Source organism: Xyrauchen texanus, chromosome 11 (genome assembly GCF_025860055.1).
Source record: "Xyrauchen texanus isolate HMW12.3.18 chromosome 11, RBS_HiC_50CHRs, whole genome shotgun sequence".
Lineage (NCBI taxonomy): Eukaryota > Metazoa > Chordata > Actinopteri > Cypriniformes > Catostomidae > Xyrauchen > Xyrauchen texanus.
The window spans coordinates 33967616-33989735 of NC_068286.1; the positions used below are offsets into that span (position 1 = coordinate 33967616).

The window sequence follows — 22120 nt, forward strand, 5'->3', positions numbered from 1 at the left end:
TCAACGGGCTTTATCAGCACTGGGGAAATTACGTCGCCTCTACACCTCGTGTAATACGGCCCTGCTTACCTTGATAAAGCGCCCTGCCAGCGGGTAGTGACAGCGCTTTTGACCGGCTTTCATTCACTCGCTAGTGACGAACGCCAAGCTGATCAGGCGGAATGGGCGCTAATTAAAACCTATAAATTATCTTTTGCAGTCCCTCTCAAGACGTCGCATGCAGCCGTGATAAGAGCTGGAGTGCTAATTTACCGCCTGAAAAGGAGCGTGCCTCACAATGGCTACTTGGCTCAAATAGCATATTGATAGTGTCCTAATTATACATTTATGAAGTACCCACTCAAGCTTTTCAAATAAAGATTTCAACCCAACCTGTTTTATATGAATAAATGCTGCGTGCACTAAAATTCCTATTATCGTTATAAATGTTTGTGTGCTCTCCAGTTTAATTTTTGGCGTTGCTGTTCAAGGTCCATCATTTTGGATAATTGGTGAAACGGAATTTGAATCTTCGCTTACATTAAAAGTCAATTTACTACTTGTTTTGAACACTTCTTAATTTTAGGAAGATATTATTAATAGGCCTAAAAAGTGGCCAGCGTTTTTATATTATGTTATAAATTAGCTTATTTTGTTTGTGTGACGCAGATTCTAAAGGCCACGTGAAGACAGGCAAGAAAATGTTAATTCTATGTTGACTTTGAGTTGATGTAGCCAGTTTCCACTCTTACGGCAAAGTGTACAAAAACAGTAAGTGGAGGAGAATGTTTAAACTAAGCATTCACTCATATTGTTATTGCATTTATTAAGATATTGGCTAGTATTTACAGAACATCACAAATACTGTACTACTAATTAAAATGGCAAACCATATAATTCATTGTTATTATGGTGTTTTTTTTTTTTTTATTAATTTTTTTTATCTCAATTTCAAAATCTCTCTCATCTCTAGCCTTTCGCCATACTTGGCATCCTTTTTTCCCACTCCGTGTATGCCACTAACAATCTCAGAAAGAGCTATTCACGATGCTAATAGAGTTTAGTTTTGGCACAAATACAACGACCAACTAAAATCATTAATAATTTAGCTGCAATGTCAGATCTTCTGACAAAAGCCCTTGCCGATCCAGAAACATCCAGTCCTCATTAGAGTGGATTTAATGTTCAGCAGCGTATTTGGTCTTGGAAATCCATCCATTCTTCATTTGCATAGAATAGTAAAATTCTATTGGACATTCTCTTCTTGTGACACCAAGGATGTTGGTACCCTATTGGCCCATTGCACGTGTGTCTTCCTCACGTGCTTCCGGTTTAGGAAAAAAGTATGTGAGGGGCACAGTGATTTTCAGAAAGAGTTTGGGAGGCGCGAGCTGTCACACGGGACAGCGAGTCAAGGACTGCGGAGCAACGCGCCATGTATTGTCTGACTCGAATAACGGGTGTGTTTTGACACTTGAAACGCCTTGATCGCGGAAAGCATTCCGATGGTATGACAGTCGGTTTTCCTGAGGTATTTCTTATACCTTTGTAATACCATAATAGACTGTGTTCTTGTTTGTCGTCTCGTATCCGGATATTTTTCCTTGCAACAAGTGGAATTTTGGTGCGCAGACCACGATCCAGCTGTCCCAGTCATGGAGGAGCAAAAGGATCAAAATAGTCGTGATTCGACTGAGTCTGAGAGCGTCTCGCTGTCACCCAATATACCATCTCCTCCGATTTTACCTCACCAGGCAGCGCAGCAAGCCCACAGAACCACGAACTTTTTCATTGACAATATTCTAAGGCCAGACTTCGGTTGCAAGAAAGATCTTGGGAGTAGGGACCGAGCGCAAACCTCTGGTAGGGAGAACGTTAACCCTATGGTGATAAGGCCGTCGCATAATAGCAGCCTTTGCCAGGATTCAAACTGTAGTAGTGACAGCACTTCTTCGTCATCGTCGTCTTCGCCATTCTCAAAGCAGTCTTCGGCGAAGCTTGTCGAAGGAAATGGAACTACCACACCAAGGCACGGGGAGAATACGACGTCGATAATGGTGGTTAACACTAACGGGGGAACTCCGCCGGCTAAAGAATCGCAACCTTTATTATGGCCTGCGTGGGTGTACTGCACAAGGTACTCGGACAGACCTTCATCTGGTAAGGCGCTAGTTTCTTAATTCCATTGAGTTCAGTGGCAGCTAATTGACGCGTGACGCTGCTCGTGTAAAACTTTTTGGGGACGCATTGTAGATTGTCACTATCTTTTTTTTTTTTATTTGACACTATAGGTTGTAGTATCTTGACTCGTTCTAACGCACAAAAACCTTTAGATTCAACCTCAATACCTAATTCCAGCAGCTACTAGCTTGCAGCATGCAAATTGTCACTTAGGCCGCTGACTAAACTGGAACCACATTTTGCTTGCTTATATCCTTTCTGGAGAGGAAAATAAATAAATAAATAAATAAACAAATAAATGATAAGTAGCCTCTGTTTAGCGGGGCGCGCGCAAATTTCACATTCATAGGGCCTACTATATAATTCCAGGCTAATTCTCATCAGTTGATGTACAACGTAATTACACTATTAGAAAACAGGCCGCTATAATCAAGAAAAATGTAACATATTAGTGATTATTTTAAAAATACATGGAATGTGTAATTCATATGAAATGTAATGCTTTTGAAATGACAGATTCTTAGCATGTTGTTATGGCTGTTTATTAATGTTATTATGAACTTCCATAGGGTTTTATATGTGCGTTTGCAAATTTAAAGTATTCATATTCATCTGAAAGTGGTCATAGTTTGAGTAAAAATAGCCAACTTAATGATGAAGTGAAACTTATGGATTTAATCAACTCTGTTGTCTGTTGTTCTTCGGTAAATCCATATTTTGCCGCCCATATTTACAGTGAAAGGCTATATGAGAACTGTCTTTTGTCATGTCAAGTTTTAGGAAGAATATCACTGCTGATAGAATGAATTTGGTTGTCTTTCAAGAATCTCCTTATATCTCCACGTTGATATGCCGTTGTTAGTAAAAGACTATTTCTTTCTGATCTGACCCCTAAATGTGTTATCATCCAATGTCAGTCAGGTTGATTCAGTCGTGGTTAATTTATTTGAATTAAATTAAATACATGAAGTACAGTTTTAGTTATATAGGTCAAACATTTACTGTGTATACCAGACACAAAGTCAGCTGATTTGTTGGAAAAGATGCTTTGATTGACCACTGATTGATTAACGGATTGAGCTATCAGACACTGGACTTTCACGGCTAGCAGAATTTCGATCAGCCGGTGGAGTTACCTGAAGGGAAAACTATAAGTTCTGTTTAGTTGTTTGATTGGTAATGCAGAAAATTGTTTTATTGACGTGCGTGTATTACAAATGTGGAGATATTTGTTTTGAATTATAGTTTTTTTTTATTCGCACTTACTATGCACGGATGGGTTTGCATATATTTGCATATAGCTACATTATCCATGGCCAAATGTAAAAACAAGCTATTTGCAGAACAATAACTACATGCGAGTAAATCTACTTGCATACAAATGCAATATTATATTAGTAAAAAAAAAAAAGGCGTGGCTCTTTAGCAATTAACACAACTAGTCTGCAGTGGTTAATGCATTTTAGAGCACGATTTTAAGTATGATAGTTACATAGTGTCTTTCATCTACTTTAGAGTTTTAGTAACTTTTTTTCCTTAAGATATAGGTCTTTAATGTAGACAATTGCTTGCATGTTGTAAAGGAGGCTACAGCAAAATCTGATTGACCTATCGATTATTTTTCTGTTTGACTGACAGTAACGAGGTGAATTTAAATAGGAACTCGATTCGTCATTGTTGAGGAAAACAGGGTGAAATATAAGCACATGATGTGTAGGCATGTTGTCTCAGATACTAGTAATATAAAACTAGAATAAGAATGCATAATATATTGAAGTTTAGTTAGAGAGGTGTGCTGCCATGATTCGTCCACTTTAAAGTTATTCATCCTAAAAATATAAATTATATGTAGAATAATAGATTTTCTGAAAACAGGCAGTCCTACACAAAGCCTCGTTCCTATGTTCGGTGGGTGTAGTAAGGTCAAGAGGCAGAGAGGACTGAGGCCTACAACATTTTTTTTTTTTAAATGCAGGTCTACACATCGAGTGTCCACGAAATGCTCATGATGAAAACATATAAGCATGTTAATTAAATAGCTTAAAGAGGGTTAGCTTTATTAATGTATTTGTATTATATTATTTAGTAAGTAGCAAAATAACTGACAAAACTATTACCCTCGTTTATTATAATTGTATAGCATTTTTTTCCTAGTATGTTTACAGAACAACAATCTTGAAAACAGATTTTACCCTTTTTTTCTCAGAATTTTGCATCTGCTGACGTAATTCTTTGTGCTTTATATAAACGCAAACACGTAATACATTACCTATATTTTTATTCAGCAAGAAACAGTAAAACAAAACAAAAAACAAAAAAACGAGAGTGCAGCCAACACGGAAGTGTCAGGTAAGTCTTTAGGACAGTAGCAAGGTAATCTGGACCCCCTGACTGTATAGTGCTCTTTTACAGTTAGAATATGTTGTGCAGGGGCCCCCTGGACCTTTGGGCCCCTAGAATCATTCCCACCCCACCAGCTACGTCCCTCTCTTTATGTTAACACCGCATGAATTGTTTCAATGTATTCTATATCAGCTGTGGATAAGAGGTATTCATAATGCTTCACGATATTTATGTCTTCGTTTTATTGTTGTTTCTACACTAGGCCCAAGGACACGAAAATTGAAAAAGAAGAAAAGCGAGAAGGAAGACAAGCGACCGAGAACCGCTTTCACGGCTGAACAGCTGCAGAGACTTAAAGCTGAGTTTCAGGCGAATCGGTACATTACGGAGCAGCGGAGACAGTCTTTGGCCCAGGAACTCAACCTCAACGAGTCGCAAATAAAAATCTGGTTCCAAAACAAGAGGGCCAAAATCAAAAAGGCCACTGGTTATAAGAACGGCCTCGCTCTTCAGCTCATGGCTCAAGGACTCTACAACCATTCCACAACTACAGTTCAAGATGAAAAAGACGATAGCGAATAAAATGGCCAGATTTCTCCCCTACAATGGCCATGGACGCTGACCTCGGCAAAAGTGATTTTCATATTTTTTATGACTCAAGTGAAATGGAAACTTCTGCGAATCGAATAGACGATATTTAAACAAATTCCTGTTTATCATACAGTATATGGACATGCATCTACGAACACTATGAAAATTTATATATAGCCAAAACTGTAAGATGTGTATTTAATTCCAGGTAAGGGATGTCTATATTGCTCCTTACTTGCTAATATTTCTAACGTTTATCTCTTTCCCCAATGTGGTTGCTCACCGTTCCAGTAGGCCTAAATGTCAGGCTTGTTAGTTTTTGTGATAGCCCTGTCTCTTAAATCCCTTATCTCACAGTTCTTCAAATGCGTGACTGAACCAACGCTCCAAGCCAAAGATTTTAATATGTTCAGATTATGTTGTCTGAAATAAAAAAAAGATAGAATGCGCCTTTGTTTTTTTTTTGTTCAGATTTTTGTTATTAGTGTTTTTTTCTAGTCTACAAACTTTCACGCATTTACATGATCGATACGATGACTTGTCACAACCTTATTTATTTTATTTTTATTGTATTTTTTACAACTGTGGGCCTTGTACAAAAGACGATTTTCTACGCTACACTGAATTTTTTAAACGAGGCATTGGATTGAGGTTACACGATAAATGCAAAATGATTTTTTTTTAATGACTGATATACCTTTGAGATAATTATTTAGAATTAGTCTCGTATTTTCAATATCTGATTGAGAATCTTTTACGGTCTTTTTCATAATAACCAATATGGAGTCCTCACAAGTCTAATTTTTTTTTTACATTATCATTATCATTATTAATATTATAATTATTCTTATTGTTTTATATAAAGTTTTATGTCATTTTGATAAATACTGAAGGATTGAAAACATTAAAACTAAAGTTTCATGTACCGCTCAAGGGCATTTTGCATTTAGTTATAGTATAGCTACGATATACTGTGTGTGTGTGTATGTATATATATATATAATTTATTTTTTTTTTTTTCAAATAGCAAAACAGCAGGTAGGCCTACAGTTTATAACTTATGGAAATATTTCCATTTACGCTGACGTTGGACACAATCATCCTCCATGACGGCTGTCAATGGTAGGCTACTATACACATGCAAACTAATTGTGCTTTGTGAATCTGCCAGATATTTTTACAAACAAGGAGAGGTAATATCCGAGATCGGTCATCCACATGGAACGGTCTTTAAACGCTTGCATTGTATCACCACGTCTACGGTGTTTTACTGCTAATTATTTTAATAGGCTGTCTGAATGTCGATAGCCATCCATAAAAAAATGTTTCCCTGACTTCCAGAGATGACAACAGAAGTGCAGAAATGCGCTCAAAGCGTCTGGAGCGGAGAGAAGTGTATTTTGCGATGCAGTGTGTGCAGGATCAAAGTAGAGATTCAGGAAACTCTCACAGCGGGGTTAAAAGGTCAAGTTAAGCAGTCAAAACAAAACCATGGATGTTTAAGAACATTGAAGAAGTCCCTCTGAGCCTTAGCCTACTTCAGTAGTTTTACTATCATCAAACTTGCATATCTTTAAAGCTATTTGTTCACACTTTCATATTTACAATTATTTTAGTCTTGCCAAAAATAGTAACAGTGCAAATAATTTAAACCATAAGACTTCAGTGTTAAGACCGCCCATAGCCTATTTTGTAAATTAACGCATTACGGATTTAAATTTGTATTTTATTTATTTATTTATTTTTTGCGTTTTTACAGGAACATGGAAGTATGCTAATGACATATATATATATATATATATATATATATATATATATATATATATATATATATATATATATATATATATATATATAGGCCTATATTATTATTATTATTAATATTATTATTATTATTTATTTCTAGAGCCAATTTGTATTTTCTTTGGAGAAAGTAGATCAATTGTTAAACACACCAGTGTGAGGTTATTGTTGAAAGTTGAAACGTAGACTTATTTAATTTTGTATATTGGCTCTGAAAAAAATTATGGGTTGTTACTGTTTTAAATACATATGAAGGTTATAAATTATACACCCATGGCCAATAAACTATATTAGAATTGAACATTTCTATTGGTTTTGACAATAATGCATTATAAGTGTATGTGTCTACACACTCCAATCCGCTTCATTATGCTTCAGAATGCTTTGACTTACAGATTTCTATAAATTCAGGGTTTATTACTGTCAGAACTTCTTTCATACTAATTCGTCAGAAATAACCGTTCCATTACCTGTATTGGCTTATTTGTAAGTAAAAGGGATACATGTCACGCCATGTAGAGTGACTGAGGTTTATAAGTTTCGGGATCTAGCACATAAGCCATGGATTACACTGGTGCTGCTTGCATTTTTTAGACGATTAGTCATCAGGGCATGTTTCATAAACACTACCACAAATTGTTTTTTACAACTTGCTTGACAATACTGCACAACTAGACCCTTACTTATCCTTACTTAACCTTACAGTTAAATATGAACAGTTATTATGTAGGGTATTGCTAATGGAGTTAAGCTTGAAATATTAAATTATGTATCAATATGGCATCACATTTGGATGGATCTGCTATGCCTGCCTATTGTGTAAGGATGAGAACCTAGTTTTGAAATTAATGATCACATACTGTAAGTACTTTTTAAACTACTAGTTAACATATTATTGCATAATATTCAATAAGGGAACGTGGATAGGCAAAGCTTAATGACAGTAATTCAGTTTCATTAATATAATTTTTATGTCATATCTCGGAATACTAAAAACTACTTATCACTTCTTACAGATGATCTAAAGGGGGGATCTACTTTGTTTTAATATTGCAATACAGAATAATCAGTTCTATTCTTTAACGTAGAAATTTCGTTAAATTAATAAATCCTAAAATGGTTTTGCAACCACAACAGCCCGCGGGTAGATTGTTTTTTTTAAATTATTCTGCTGCTAAATGCTGCGCGTTCTCGCTTGCACTGTTCGGTGAATTTAATAAACACTCACACATAGCACAGAGAACAATTTCCAAAACACCAGTGCATTAAATATTAATTGTCATAACCCGATTGGCATTATTTAAGCATGGTGAGTACAATGGGATTATTTCATTACAATCTGTCTAACATTCATTAGGCTATATGAAATTAATTTGCTTTAGAATGGACGAGCCAATCCCTCGTGTTTTCTTGTCGCGCGACAACCTATAAATGTAATAAAAAGCTGCTGCTATGCTGTTAAATGTAGGCGCTTCTTAAAACATTAATTTGATAGGTCACGGCCCAGTTGTACAATAAAGAACAAATCAAAACCCATGTCTTTCAAATGATAGGGCATTCCAAATGAGAAGCTTCAATATTAAAAGCAATGAGAAGAAAAATATAAATTCAATACGTTTAATGTAAAAATGAGCAAATCTAATGGTAATTTGCATTTTATTTTTCAGCACAAGGCCCGGCAATAGAATGTAATGAATACAATTTTGTATAAGAGGTATAATGTGTATAAGTAGGCTATAACCTGTTTGTTCACGGACAGTAGAAAACAAAATATATGTGTGTGTGTGTGTGTGTGTGTGTGTGTGTGTGTGTGTGTGTGTGTGTGTGTGTGTGTGTGTGTGTGTGTGTATGTGTGTGTTTGTTTTAAATGGTTGAATCTGAAGTCAGTGCGGAAAGCATGAAACTATCAAAATTGCAGTTCAGATGTTGTCCCCATTCTTGTTATGTTTGTATTGATCCTTTGTATTGACGTGCGTCTACTTCTCGTGTTTATAGTATAGGCTATAAGAAGGATTTCATGCTCAGGATTTATTTTTTAGTCTTTCTTTGTGAACTCATCTCCTAGCCGTGTGCTGATTTGGGACAAGGAACATTTTCTAAATAGATCCCCTAATGCGAGGAACATTATTATTACTTGACATAATTACGTGATCACACTGTAAAAATTTTGCCTATAATCTCGCATTAAAAAATATAATTGCTTTGCTTCTTCGGCAGGTGCTTCTGTAAAACAAAAGACAGCTGAAAACAGCACATGCAGGCTCTGCCCTACAGCCAGCATACAACGTGTATTTAATATATATGCAAATTAAAGCAATAAAAGAAACGATGGAAATTGCATATTTTTAGCAGGGCAACTGTGAACAAAATTCTAGAAAATTGGAAGAACTACTCCGCATAATGGATGAAGAATGGAAAAGGAGAGAGAGGTGCAGAGAATTCTGTTTTCACTTCCAAAGCACTGGGGTTGGGGAAAGGAGAAGCTTGCTGCATCGCCGGCACAAATTTCACAGCATCGCTTGGTTGTGTCCGTTTGCGCCCTCGTTGACTAGAAGCATACATGCACCATTGATCAAAGAGCAGCGGAAGCGGCCAGTGACCCTGAATAGGACTAAAGGATGCAAATATGGAGATAAGTGATTGGTAATCCTATTGGAACACGCCATGGGTGGGGGCCAGCGGTTCCAGGGCTATTCACATCACAATACTGCCAGAGCCCAATGCTTACACACTGCAATATGTTTACAAGTTGTATGATTTTGTACAGTTTGTTCGTATAAATTTGTACGATTTCATCATGTGCAAATGCCCGGATGTGTAATGCTGAGGTAAGCGCCTATTATGCTTATTAATAGTATGCCCTCACCCAAATCCCTTATCTAAACCTAACCAATCAGAGTGTGTAAACATGATGTTGTGCACAGCTGTTGTGTGTGACAGAAGCAAGTACATGTCCAGCGATGTCATTGGCTGTAGTGAAAGTCGTACAAATTCAAACCAGTACAGTGGTAAGACGTCATACGAATTAGCCAAATTTAGAAAAGTTGTATGAATCCTTACGATTTCGCTGCAGAGTGTGTAGCAACTTGTGTTTCTGTTGTGCGCACACATAGGCATCATGCTTAGATCACAATTCTGCACTGTATTGCATTGGAGATATGGATGTCATTTTTCCCACAAACATCTAAAATAAAGCATAATCAGAGATTAAACTAATCCAACATGCTCTGGGAAGTCTCAACTTTGAATGCACGTTATATAACAGGGCTGGGAAAACTACCTCAGTATGAAGGTACTCCCTGAGGTCAAACTTATTTTCTCCCTAGGATTAGCCAACCCATATGACACAATTTCACAGTTCTTTTGTAAACCAGTTTGCCTCCTTCCTTCAAGGTCTACATCAATTCAGTTTTTGCTGTTGAAAATGTGTGACAAATGCATACAGAGGTAACACTGGTGGGGTGATCCAACAATGTGTGGCATCGAATGCCAACCTCTCAATGGGAAAGGGTGGGTATTAGGACCACTGGGAGAGCAGCCACAAATGTGGAGCAGATAAATTACATGGTGGATATAATCAAGTACCTCCATTCCCATCCACCCACCCTAACTGGTCAGTTGCTTCAAGCCAGAAGCTTGCAAAAAAGAAGAGTAGCCTACTTGAGATCTAGGATATCAATAGAAAAAGTTTGGATAACATCTGCAAGCTTGTATCTGTTTGCTGGCTGACTTATAGCTAATATAATCACAGTTCTGTTATTGTTGAAATAGCATTGGGAATAAGCAAGCAAAGCATGTTTTTAACACATTAGTCACATAAAGATTAAACTATTGCACAATTCCAAGTAGAACAATATGACATTTTGGATATATTGAACACACATTACCAATTCTTAAAACATTTACTTTGAATTTATGAAATTAATTATTAACTTATTATTGCTGCAATTACACAACTTTTCAAAAAATGTAGAAAATAAAGATGTGCATGTATACATATCCCATATATCTCCTGGCAAGGCATAATAGGAAACAAATGGCCCCAAAATACTGTGAGTCTTCACAATTCCTACAAAACATTAGAAATTAAAATGTGATTTTAGTATTTGAGGCTATTCTTATCTCTTGTGCATGCATGAAGTATGTCTATGTTCAAATTTACATTTATGTTTTCTATTTATTAATTCCGTTAATAAATTATTAGTGCACATTCATTGATTTCTTAACTTTGTGCTGCAGAGTACAACTGTTTCGCCACAGTTACTACGTGACAGAAAGTTTATCCAGCTAATTTCATGGCTAAAACTAGACTGGCTTGGATGCTTATGTTACTAAAGTTATGTATATGCATTCACTATTCACGTATAGTCTGGTTATATGTAAAGAAACACATTTTAATTCTAATAGTGTCACAAAACAAATAGACCTAACCGCTGTAGTTTTGAAATAAGTAGCATAACTTTGTCTTTGTTGAAGGATTCGGGATGTGCTTCTATTTTTCAGTGATCCACAAGAGCTTATTCATTGACTCGTGGAGCCTACTGGTTGATTTCCAAAAGGCCGTCGCCTTCTAGCAGTATGATGGTTGTGCCGCACAAAACATTTAGCCGTAAACAAACCTCCAAAAATGGAACATATGAAAGGAAGAGGAGTTGACAAGAATTCTACAAACAGAAGGTGCCCTATCATGGGACAACGGTGGGCTTTCACCCCGTTCACAATGGCATCTGCTGTGCAGATTTTTTTCAGATCCCATATCTGTCAGGCCTCTTTTTTATATAATGAAGGTATACACACAAAGAGAACAAAGAGTGGGACACCTGGTATCATCATAAGCAATGGGTGGTCAATAGGCTTCACTCCGCTTGACTCTCACATGTGGCATTAATTTAGTTTCTCAAGCAGACCTAGATAGTCTTCCACAATCTCACCTTGCACTTCAAAAGTCGGGGAAATCACAAAATCTCCTTCTGGGTCTCTCATCGCATCTGTGCAGTCACGAGGTGGCGAGGGGTGAGCCGGAGAACAGTTCGTCATATTCAATTAACACACGGTGGCCACTGCTGCTCTTAGCCAAATTTCAGCCAACCTATACCGATTTTGATGAAAGAAAAGTCGGTCTATGCTTTCCGATTTCACTGTGAGATCAGGCTGGGCTCTTAGCGGGCTGTGATGTCATTCCCTGTGAGAGAGGATGAACGATTGTCCCACCTTTGAGAAAACATGATCTGAAGATTCGAAGAAAGAAGTGCTCTCAGTGACTTGGATATTAGAACAGTAAACCTCTAAACCAGTGGTTCCCAACCATACTCCTGAAAGCCCCCCAACAATGCACATTTTATCTGACACACCCAATTCAGAGTCTCTACTAATGAGCTAATGAGTTGAGTCAGGTGTGTTTGATTAGGGAGATATCCAAAATGTTGTGTTGGGGGGGCTTCCAGGAACAGGGTTGGGATCCACTGCTCTAAACATTGTACCTAACATGGTTTAAACGCAGTGCTCTTTAGCAGCATTAGCAAACTTTACCCTACATGTGGCATTGATTAACACAAATTATAATTTTGAGAAATTTTTGGAGGGTTTAAAGGCAGAAATTTGGAGTGTCATTTTCTAAAAGCACTTTCACTGCTTCTGTTAAAACATATATTATTTGAGCTGTAAAGCTGTTCAAAAGATTTTTATGGACGTTTTGGCCGTTAATCTCCATAGCAATGTTGTAAAACTGGATATAACTTTACACAGAAAATTATAGTATGTATTTAACCTTTAAAATAGGTTAAACCTATCATATTAAACCTAATTTGAACACTCATATTGTTTATATCTTGTGGCAATACTTTTGAAACAATGTGTAGGCTATTTTAACGTATGCGGATAGGCACCATTGACTTCAACTGTCTAACTTTAACACAGATTTTTGCCTTTTTTTAAGAAAAGGAGGGAGGAGTTGAAGTAAATTTTGTGGTAATCAACATTATGCCACAAATGCTGTCGATTGAGCTTAACTTGTGTTAAACCCACAATATTAATTGAATTATCAGGATTATGCTGCTAAAGAGCTAAAACAAAGCAAAACACAATTGAATAGTAAAGTAGGCTTAGTTGTCACATTTTGATTCCACAAATTTAAAAAGTTAAAAGGGCAAGAGAGTTCTTTCTCAGTTTTGCATTCATTTGTCACACCAAAATGCAACAATGCTCTATCAATTTATCTGGACAATAACAAACAAACAAACAAACAAGAATATTTCTTCACAGGGCAGATGTAAAGTGTTTAAAGTTTTGCAACAAAATCTGCTTGCCTGTTATCAATTAATGTTGCAATTTAATGCTCCATATCTTTATAGAATTTCAAATATTATCACATTTTAATCAAGTCTGTCTAAAATAGCCTCTTTCCCCAATGTAGCCACTAATGGGAAAGTAATTCCTTTTCAAATGATTGATGACAGAACAATTTTATGGTTGCCAATGAAGAACAAGGGTTATCATTTGTGTCCTTATTTTAAATTTTCTGCACAAGAGCAAGACTTACTCTTGAAAGTGTGTTTGTGTAGATATCTGTTTTTATCCATGTGATAAATTGTTAAAATCCTTTAGAAAGAGGTATAGGCCTCTTAATATAGGTTGCTTGTATGCGTCAGTGGTGAAAAACGCCTGTCAACGCATCTGCATGTACCGGTAGATAGAAACCTAATGCAATAAGGTTCTGTTCAGGCCATCAGGGACGACTTTAACCTCACCTAAAATCCATAGGATAGTCTTATATGGCACCAGCCCGTTCTAACTATTCATGATTTACGGTTTTGCGTCAGCCCCTAGCCCTATAGCACACAGAAGTTAAATGACCCGAAAATAACATTAATATGAACCAGGGCCTGATGGAGCACCGTACAGAAGGGGTGGTCTGCGGCGTCGGCTTTCACCCGCAGGAATATAAACTTGAGCGTCGGTATGGGTCAAAGGGCGCCATCAACGAACAGCTGAAGCGGACAGAAGACAAGTGTGAAGTCATCACCAGGCTTAAGATGGTTTCATTTGAAGCGCACAGAAGATTAAAGAAAAATTTGATTTAATTATCTGATGATAAAATTATATTTGATGTGTTTGATAAATACACCATAACGCACAAAAGTATGCTTTTGCAATACGTTTGTCTGTTGTTTAGCTAGCCTACGAGTAAAAGAACAACAAACTAAACAAACAAACACACTGTACTTGTACTAACGTAAATTGTTTAATTTTATGTAAAAGCAGATAGGTTATTTATTTATTTATTTTGACCAAGGTTTTATTTTCATAACTGCCTTTGTTCCATCAAGAAAATCATGTAAATCTGTGCTTCTGTCTATCTGCTTCTATGGGAATTGTCATGGTGAACTATAGGTTAAAATTTATAAAAGTATAAGATTAAATATAGATAACATAGCATACATATGTTTGCTGTTTTTGCATGTTCTACTATTTCTGAAAGTAAAATTGCTTGCTCATCAAATTTGAAAACAAATGTTTGTATATGCTTAAATGTGGGCGCCACAGCTTATACAAGGCCCCCAAAACAGGGCCCTGTGACTATGAGGGACCCCAGCCCTCTTATAGCACCCTTTTGGCTTTGTGTATCTAATAACATTTTCTGAGCCACTCTTTAATCTGATAATGCTGCCTGGTGAAAGTGTCTGTGCTCTTCTGGAAGAAGAAGACCTTGTAAAATAATTTCCAGAATAGCTACCTTCATTTTGATGCATTCATCTTTTTTATATGAAATCTTTGCTGATTTTGATAAAATAAAATTAACATTGTTGAATTTAGCAACATGTGCCTATTTTATAAAAAAAAAAAAATTGGTTTAAACAGGTTTAAAAATGTAATTTTCAGACTTTTATTTAATGTTAGGCTTTATTTGGTCAAGATTTATGTGTTGTATAAATGGGCTGTCGAACAAAAATATTTATTACTATAACTGCATCTTTGCCCGACATTACAAAATAAATAAATAAATAACTTGGCTTAGTTGGTTGGGAAAAAGAAAATATTGATATTTTACTTTGTGTGGTTCAAAAGTACTGATTAAACTAGATATGTAAAGTTGGTTGAGACAAACTATAATGTTGTCTGAAAAAAGTTTAAAATAGTTTTAAATGCTTGAAGTTAGACATTTTAAAAGAGAATTGGCCCCAGGGTCCTGGCTAGTCATAATCTGCCCTTGAGTCACAGGTGGAGCAGATACAGTGATATAAGATCTAGTATAGTGGCAATAAATATTAAGGTACAACAATGCTAAAGGCACTCCTTCAGAAATAATACTGTTTTTGCATCAAGCTTGAAAAAAAAATCACATTTCAATACAATTTTTATTGGATATTGATGGAGCAATGCATTGTGTGAGAGAAGAAATATTAACCAAAAGTTGATTTGTTTATTATTATTAATTAATTAATTAATTATTTAAAGGGGGTGAAGGGTGCCTTTTACCCCACACTTGCAGTAAAAGGCCCCTGATGGGTTACAGTGATATAGTGTAGATATAGGGGCAACCCTGTAGATAAAATCATCCACTAAACAATCACCATTGCACTCGCCCCACATGCACTCGCTCAATCTCACTCTCTCAGTTTTCAAAAAAGATACAAACTAAAAGGTGCCAGCAACATACATCATAGTGACACATACTTCAAGGCTCAAACCAGCAACCTTCTGGTCACCACTCACCTGCAACCTTCTCTCACTCACTCACTCACTCACTCACTCACTCACTCACTCACTCACTCACTCACTCACTCACTCATTAATTCAGATGACAGACAGAACCAGCTCATGACACTGATTTCTGGGGCAGCAGCACAGCGATGAGCGTGAAGAAGCCTTTTTAACACACAGCCTGCGAGATGTGTGGTCCGAAGGGTGCTATCCCATTCCTCTCTCTTTGTCTGTGTCTGAAAGAAGAAAACAAAAAACACACAGACATACACACATTACAGCAACAACTGTTCCGTGTGAGTAAATCATTTTATGGATGTTCAGGAAGTTTGTGTTGGGATCAGGGTGGGATGGACCAGCGTTGAGAGGGCAATACGCTGGAATGCATCTCGGTTAATCGGAATTCATCCTGATCTGTCCCATGACAACAGGTGCCGAGGTTGAAGACATCTGTAGTCCTGGCACTAATTTACAGTAGTGGACAAATGTTCGTTTGAAAGTTTGAGTTTTCAAAAAGTCTATCTATCTATCTATCTATCTATCTATCTATCTATCTATCTATCTATCTATCTATCTATCTATCTATCTATCTATCTGTCTATCTGTCTGTCTGTCTGTCTGTCTGTCTGTCTGTCTGTCTATCTGTCTATCTGTCTATCTGTCTATCTGTCTGTCTGTCCGTCTGTCTGTCTGTCTGTCTGTCTGTCTATCTATCTGTCTATCTGTCTGTCTGTCTGTCTGATCTATCTGTCTGTCTGTCTGTATTGTGGAGTGTTAAAGAAGCCAAAACGACTGGTTAAAAACAAGTTTCCATCAAGCAGTCACAGATGTCTATGAAAAAGAGATCCCGACACACACAGCTGCTGCCCAAATCTGCCTTGAATCAATGGCCGAACTGTGTCACACACTTCACACATTCCTTTCAAAGTCACTCTTATCACTCTTATGCATGTAAATACTGTTTGATCAAAATAAAATGTAAAACTTAAAAAAAAAAAAAAAAAAAAAAGCCAATTTATTCACTCTTTTCATATAGCTTTTCAGGAAACGAACATGGAAATACTTATGGAGGATGCCCGGATGTCAGTTCCCCCTCAAGCCCTCTACAGAATAGACCTCCAAGCAGCGTGACATTACTCCATCAATCTGTGTTTAAAGAGCAGTGTGTGTTCGCAGTGCAGCATGTTAACAGGCATCTCTTTTCTGTTCACTCTCACTGTCAGGCACACACTAAAACCTACACATACTTGCATCCTGGTCTTTTTCTGTTTTCATTATCCTTACACATTCACTTTCACGTGTAGATACGCTCAAAAATACACTTTCTATCTCTCTTTCTGTCTTGTCTTGTACCTGCAGCTAAAGGAACACAAGAGCACTTGTCAGCCATGACCACATCAAACCAAATATTCAGCCCCTGTCACTCAAACAACCCAAACATTTTCACATATTCAGACAATCTACTACCATTTGTAGGTACAACAACAAGCATTTATTCACACACTGCAATAAACCAATGATCTCTGCTTTCTTTAATCCAAAGACCAGCTTTCAGATTTTTTCTTTCTTTTTTTTCCCCCAAGTTTTTCACCAATTTTCATGCTGACTATGCTAGTTTGGTTAGGTTTGGCTAATTGGTGCAATGAGATGCTGGAAGAGTTGCAGATTCATTGGCACACCATTGAGCAATAAATTAATGGACAGGTATATTGGTTTATTAAAAACCTTTAGCATTTGAATGTGCAGGGTAGTAACTTGGTCATACCTACAACTTGGTGTCTTTTAAGTCCCCAGTAAAAGTTATGGGATTTGTTATGTTTGTTTCAACCAATAAATTTGTTACTAGGCTTATTAAAAAGGAATGAAGGCTATTTGTAATTTAAAACAGTGTGGCTGTGGGCCTAAAATACAGAATTAAATAATTGAAATCATTGAAATCATTTTTATTTATTGCACTTGTGTCCCCAGAGTTGTATCTTAAACATCTTTGACACAAAAAGTGCTAAATAATAAATGTTCTAAAATGTTTACCATACAATTGATTAGTTTTACATTCTCTTAAAAGCATACATTCTTTTGTACACTTAAAGTGGAATATTTTTGTGTGATTTGATTGCTGTGATACTGTGACCTTTAATAGATGATCCATCTTATGAACTGATGTCACACATTGAAACCAGATCAACCAATCAGTAAAATAATGTCATTTGAAGTGTGTAACTCTTCTGTTTTATTTATGTGTTCCTTTATTTTGTGATGTAAGTCATGTTTTGTCAAGCAAAACATGTCCACCCTGTTATGAAAAAGATATATGGGAAATGAAAGGGATAGTTCACTCAAAAATGAAAATCCTCTCATCATTTACTCACTCTCATGCCATCTCTGATGTGAATGACTTTCCTTCTTCCGCAAAACAAAAACAAAGATGCTTAGAAGAACATCTCAGCTCTGTAGGTCCATACAATGCTAGTTAATGGTGATCAGAATTTTTCACTCCAAAAATCACATAAAAAAACATAATCCATAAAACTCCAGTGGTTAAATCCATATCTTCAGAAGCGATATAATAGGCGTGTGTGAGAAACAGATAAAATTAAGTCATTTTTTTTATTACTCTAAATCTCCACTTTCACTTTTACAACCGAAAGTCAAATGTGGTGCATGTCAATGTGAAAGCTTAAATAGAGATTTAGGATAAAAAAAGGACTTTTGTTCTCTTTCTCACCCACACCTATTATATTGCTTCTAAAGATATGGATTTAACCACTGGAAAATATTTTTTTTATATATATATTTATGCTTTAACAGAAATAAAATGATCACTTTAAGTTTACAAATATGTTAGCTCAACATCTTTCATATACCATAGTGGCTAATGTTACGCACTGAATGTCCACCCTGTTATTTTCTACCCCTCCTAACCCAATGGATATCTGAATTTTTTAAGTAATTGAGCTTGACCTGTATGATCTTTAACAAGTATAGATACCTATAAAAATAGGTTATTTTTTTTTAATTCAATGCTGAATGTTCACAGTATTGTAGTAATGACCCAATTTTATTTTGAAAATTAAAATTTAAATGTAACATAGAAATAAAAAGCAACAGTCAAGACCATTAAATTCACTCCTTTATTTTTTACAAACTCAATATTTCTGAAAGGATTGTTTGGCAAAGTATATTCCCTATTTCCTCAGGTAATGAGCCAATAATTTTATCCTAGTGTTATTTATAATCTCTAAGTGCTTTAATGAGGTTGGCTGATCAACTAGTTTTCAATTAGTGTAAACATTAGGCAACAGGTCGATCCTCTACTCATTAGACATTACCCTCAAGCCATTAACTCCAACAGTTGATCATTGTGGTTCAGAGTTCATGTAAACACAAGCCATCTTGAATAGAGGAATCTTAATTAGTGAAATCTCACAACATATTAAAATGATGGTTAAAGAATATCTGGAGATTGTCTTGAGATCAGTTCACCATTTTTATATTAGATGCCTAAATGTATCCTCCACTGCAGTATACATTTAGCATTGCATGTATACATTTAGCATTCACTTTTATCCCAAGCAACATATAATGAAACCTTGTGATACATTTGTAGCATGCTCATATCTGGGAATAGAACCTGTAACCTGAATGTTATAAGCATCTGCTCTACCAGTTGAGCAACTGGTACATCTCACACCACAGAGCAAGCCTGTTTACAGGTGTTTCTTCAAAACTTTGGGTACTGTACTTTTAGCACTGTGGAATTCAAGATAATAAAGTTTTGTTAAAACTTTTTCACAATCTCACTTTTGTATTATTTGTCTTCTAACATTGGCCAACAGTGCATGTTCATGCATCAAAGAAGATTTGTCTTTTGTTTTCTTTCTTTTTTTCGGAAAGTCATGAAAATTCCCACTACAGTGTAATAATGTCCACCACATCTCAAATTCTGTATTGTATTTAATTGAATTCAGTGGTGCTAATGATGGAGATGGAAATATATAGTTTTTTAAACATTTTATAAGGTGGCCAAAAGATAATTTCATGATTAACATTCTATGTATCCTAAATATGCACAATTAAATAATATTTTCACAGTTTTTGCATAATTTGGCAAAATTACAGATTGCTTGTAAGTGACTCCCATAAATAAATTAATAAATAAATTAAAAATTATAATTACTTAAATTAATTTTCTTTGCTCTCTTCAAACATCACTTGTTGTAATATTTGACAAATTTATAGAAATCATCTTCACACAATAAATATTTAAATGATTCATGCTGATTTCACTCATTGTTTAGATTATACAAGTTTAAAAATACATTTAGTATTTTTTTAATGGATTTTCAATTTAATATGGAATGGCTGGGACAGGACAAGACATTTGAAATTACAAAAATTAAAAATGACGAAGGCCTGGTAAAAAAGTTTCAATGAGAGCTCAATATCACAATAAATAAATTAACAAATTGAAATCTGTTGGTTTTAATAAAAATCAAGCCCCGAGACATGAAAATGAAAAGTTCAAAAAAAAAAACAGCCTTTGATGTTTAGACAAATAAATATTATTAAAGTACTGTTGATTTAGAAATACGTTTCTGACTATTTCATTTTGAATGCACAATGCAATGTTTTAGTTAATAATTGTGAAAATAGCGAAAATAGTTGTCTAGCTTCTTTATGTACAATTAACATGTGTTATTTAACATGTAGTGTCCTGTGCAAACATGTGACATGCCTGAACACTTCAGCATAAAATACAATACAAACAAACACATAAATAGATTAAACAGAATCTGCCATGCTCCTGAGATAGTCCTTAGAGATGCTATAAGGCTGCAAACCTGTTTAAGAATATTTGCAAAGGTAAGCTCAGGGGAAGGAGAGACACAACATGGGAAACATTCGAAAGAAAACCAACGCGAAGCACAAAAACAATGTGGGGTCTGGAAACACAGATGTTCAGAGACAATACAGACTTGTGGGCTTGCAGAAACTCCCAGCCAGATGTGAATTCAAACCACATAATTTCACAAAAGCTAACTCTACTCAGTCAAAGTGAACCGACAAGTAGCCATCCACTCAAGTGCTTCAAACTACATATTCCCAAACAGTGACAAGTAATGGCGGAGTAATGTCAACACTTACATCATTGTCAAAAGTTGAGGACAGCGCTAAAATCATGGCATCAACAGAGAACGGCTTCTTGTGGGAGGTTACGGGCGCCCTGTGCCGCCCCGGGCGGCTGCCCATGTCACCCATGCCTAAATCCGCCCCTGATTCAGTATCATATTATTAAATGTACTAATGACTGTTTAGAAAGCCATAAGGGACAATGGATGGGTCCTCCATTGATGACGATTTAAACTAAATATTTTCTTTGATCTTGATTAGATTAATGTGCACCCAAAACAAGAAGTGTAATTGTTCATTTCTTACTATCTAAACAGATTTGGCAGATAAAAAGCGATTGAATACTATCAAAATGTTTGAGCCTGCCTAAGTAAATAGATCACTTGTTTGGTTTGCAAGAATTTGAATAGGACACCAAATCAGTATTGATCCCCCCCCAAAACAATCAGTTAGTGGAGAGTGTGCGATGAAACCAGTCAAATTAAAACAATGATAAATAAAACATTTTATCATTTAGATAAAAATGTTCCATAGTGTGCCACTTGCGGTTGAAGTTTGGGGAATCCGTAGCATCTGTTGTATGCTGCATCCACATGTGATGTCTTGGATTGAATGTCTGAAGTCTGTCTCTGAATGTGTGGGAGAGAGTGTGTGAATTTCAGCTTACTTCAAAATGAGTGTGTGTCTGTGTGGTACGAAGATACATCTGCATCAGTTTAAAGCACTGGGAGCATTTCTCTGGAAGCAACTGTGCTTGCAGCCTTTGGGTCGGCACAAATCATCTGGACAGCCCAAAGCGTGAAATCTCTCCAGGCCTGTTCTCCAACACTCTATGCCCTCTGCAGGCCTAGATAAATGTATTTCCTTTAGTTCATGTTGCCGGATCTGCCAAGTATCCACTCTCACTTGTTGCCTCTATCTTCAAGATGGACTGAAAATTTCTCTGCTCAATTTCAGCTTATTTGAATATAGCTGCTTCAGACCATTGAAAGTCAACATAAAATCAAAATGTATTATCTTTATGAACGTTAGTGTTTTTGTTGGGCATGATTTATTAATGCATGTGATTAGGGATCATTTATTAGAATGTATTGAATTTCTCCACTTTCCTTTTTGGCTGATGTCACCTAGGTCATGCAAGCTATTGGTTAATATTATTTAATAGCTAAATAGCTGTTTTTCAGGCATTTTTTTTGGTTATATGTAATGCAACATTTCAAATATATTGCCAACAATCACCAAAATAATTTAAAGGGATAGTTCATCCAAAATTGAAAATTCTCTCATAATTTATTCACCCTCATGCCATAACAGATGCGTATAACTTCCTTCCTTCCGCAAAACACAAATTAAGATCTTTAGAGGGATTTCTCAGCTCTGTTGATCATCAAAG

The 22120-nt window shown here is 36.0% G+C and overlaps 1 protein-coding gene across 1 annotated transcript; it reads left to right on the forward strand.

Annotated features, from left to right (window-relative positions):
* Window positions 1-1365: 1365 nt before the first annotated feature.
* Window positions 1366-5991, forward strand: LOC127651952 (homeobox protein engrailed-1-like). The gene is made up of 2 exons (XM_052138013.1): window positions 1366-2139; window positions 4766-5991. The coding sequence occupies exons 1-2, from the start codon at window positions 1635-1637 to the stop codon at window positions 5083-5085; spliced, it is 825 nt and encodes a 274-aa protein (XP_051993973.1). The 5' UTR covers window positions 1366-1634; the 3' UTR covers window positions 5086-5991.
* The last annotated feature ends 16129 nt before the right edge of the window (window positions 5992-22120 follow it).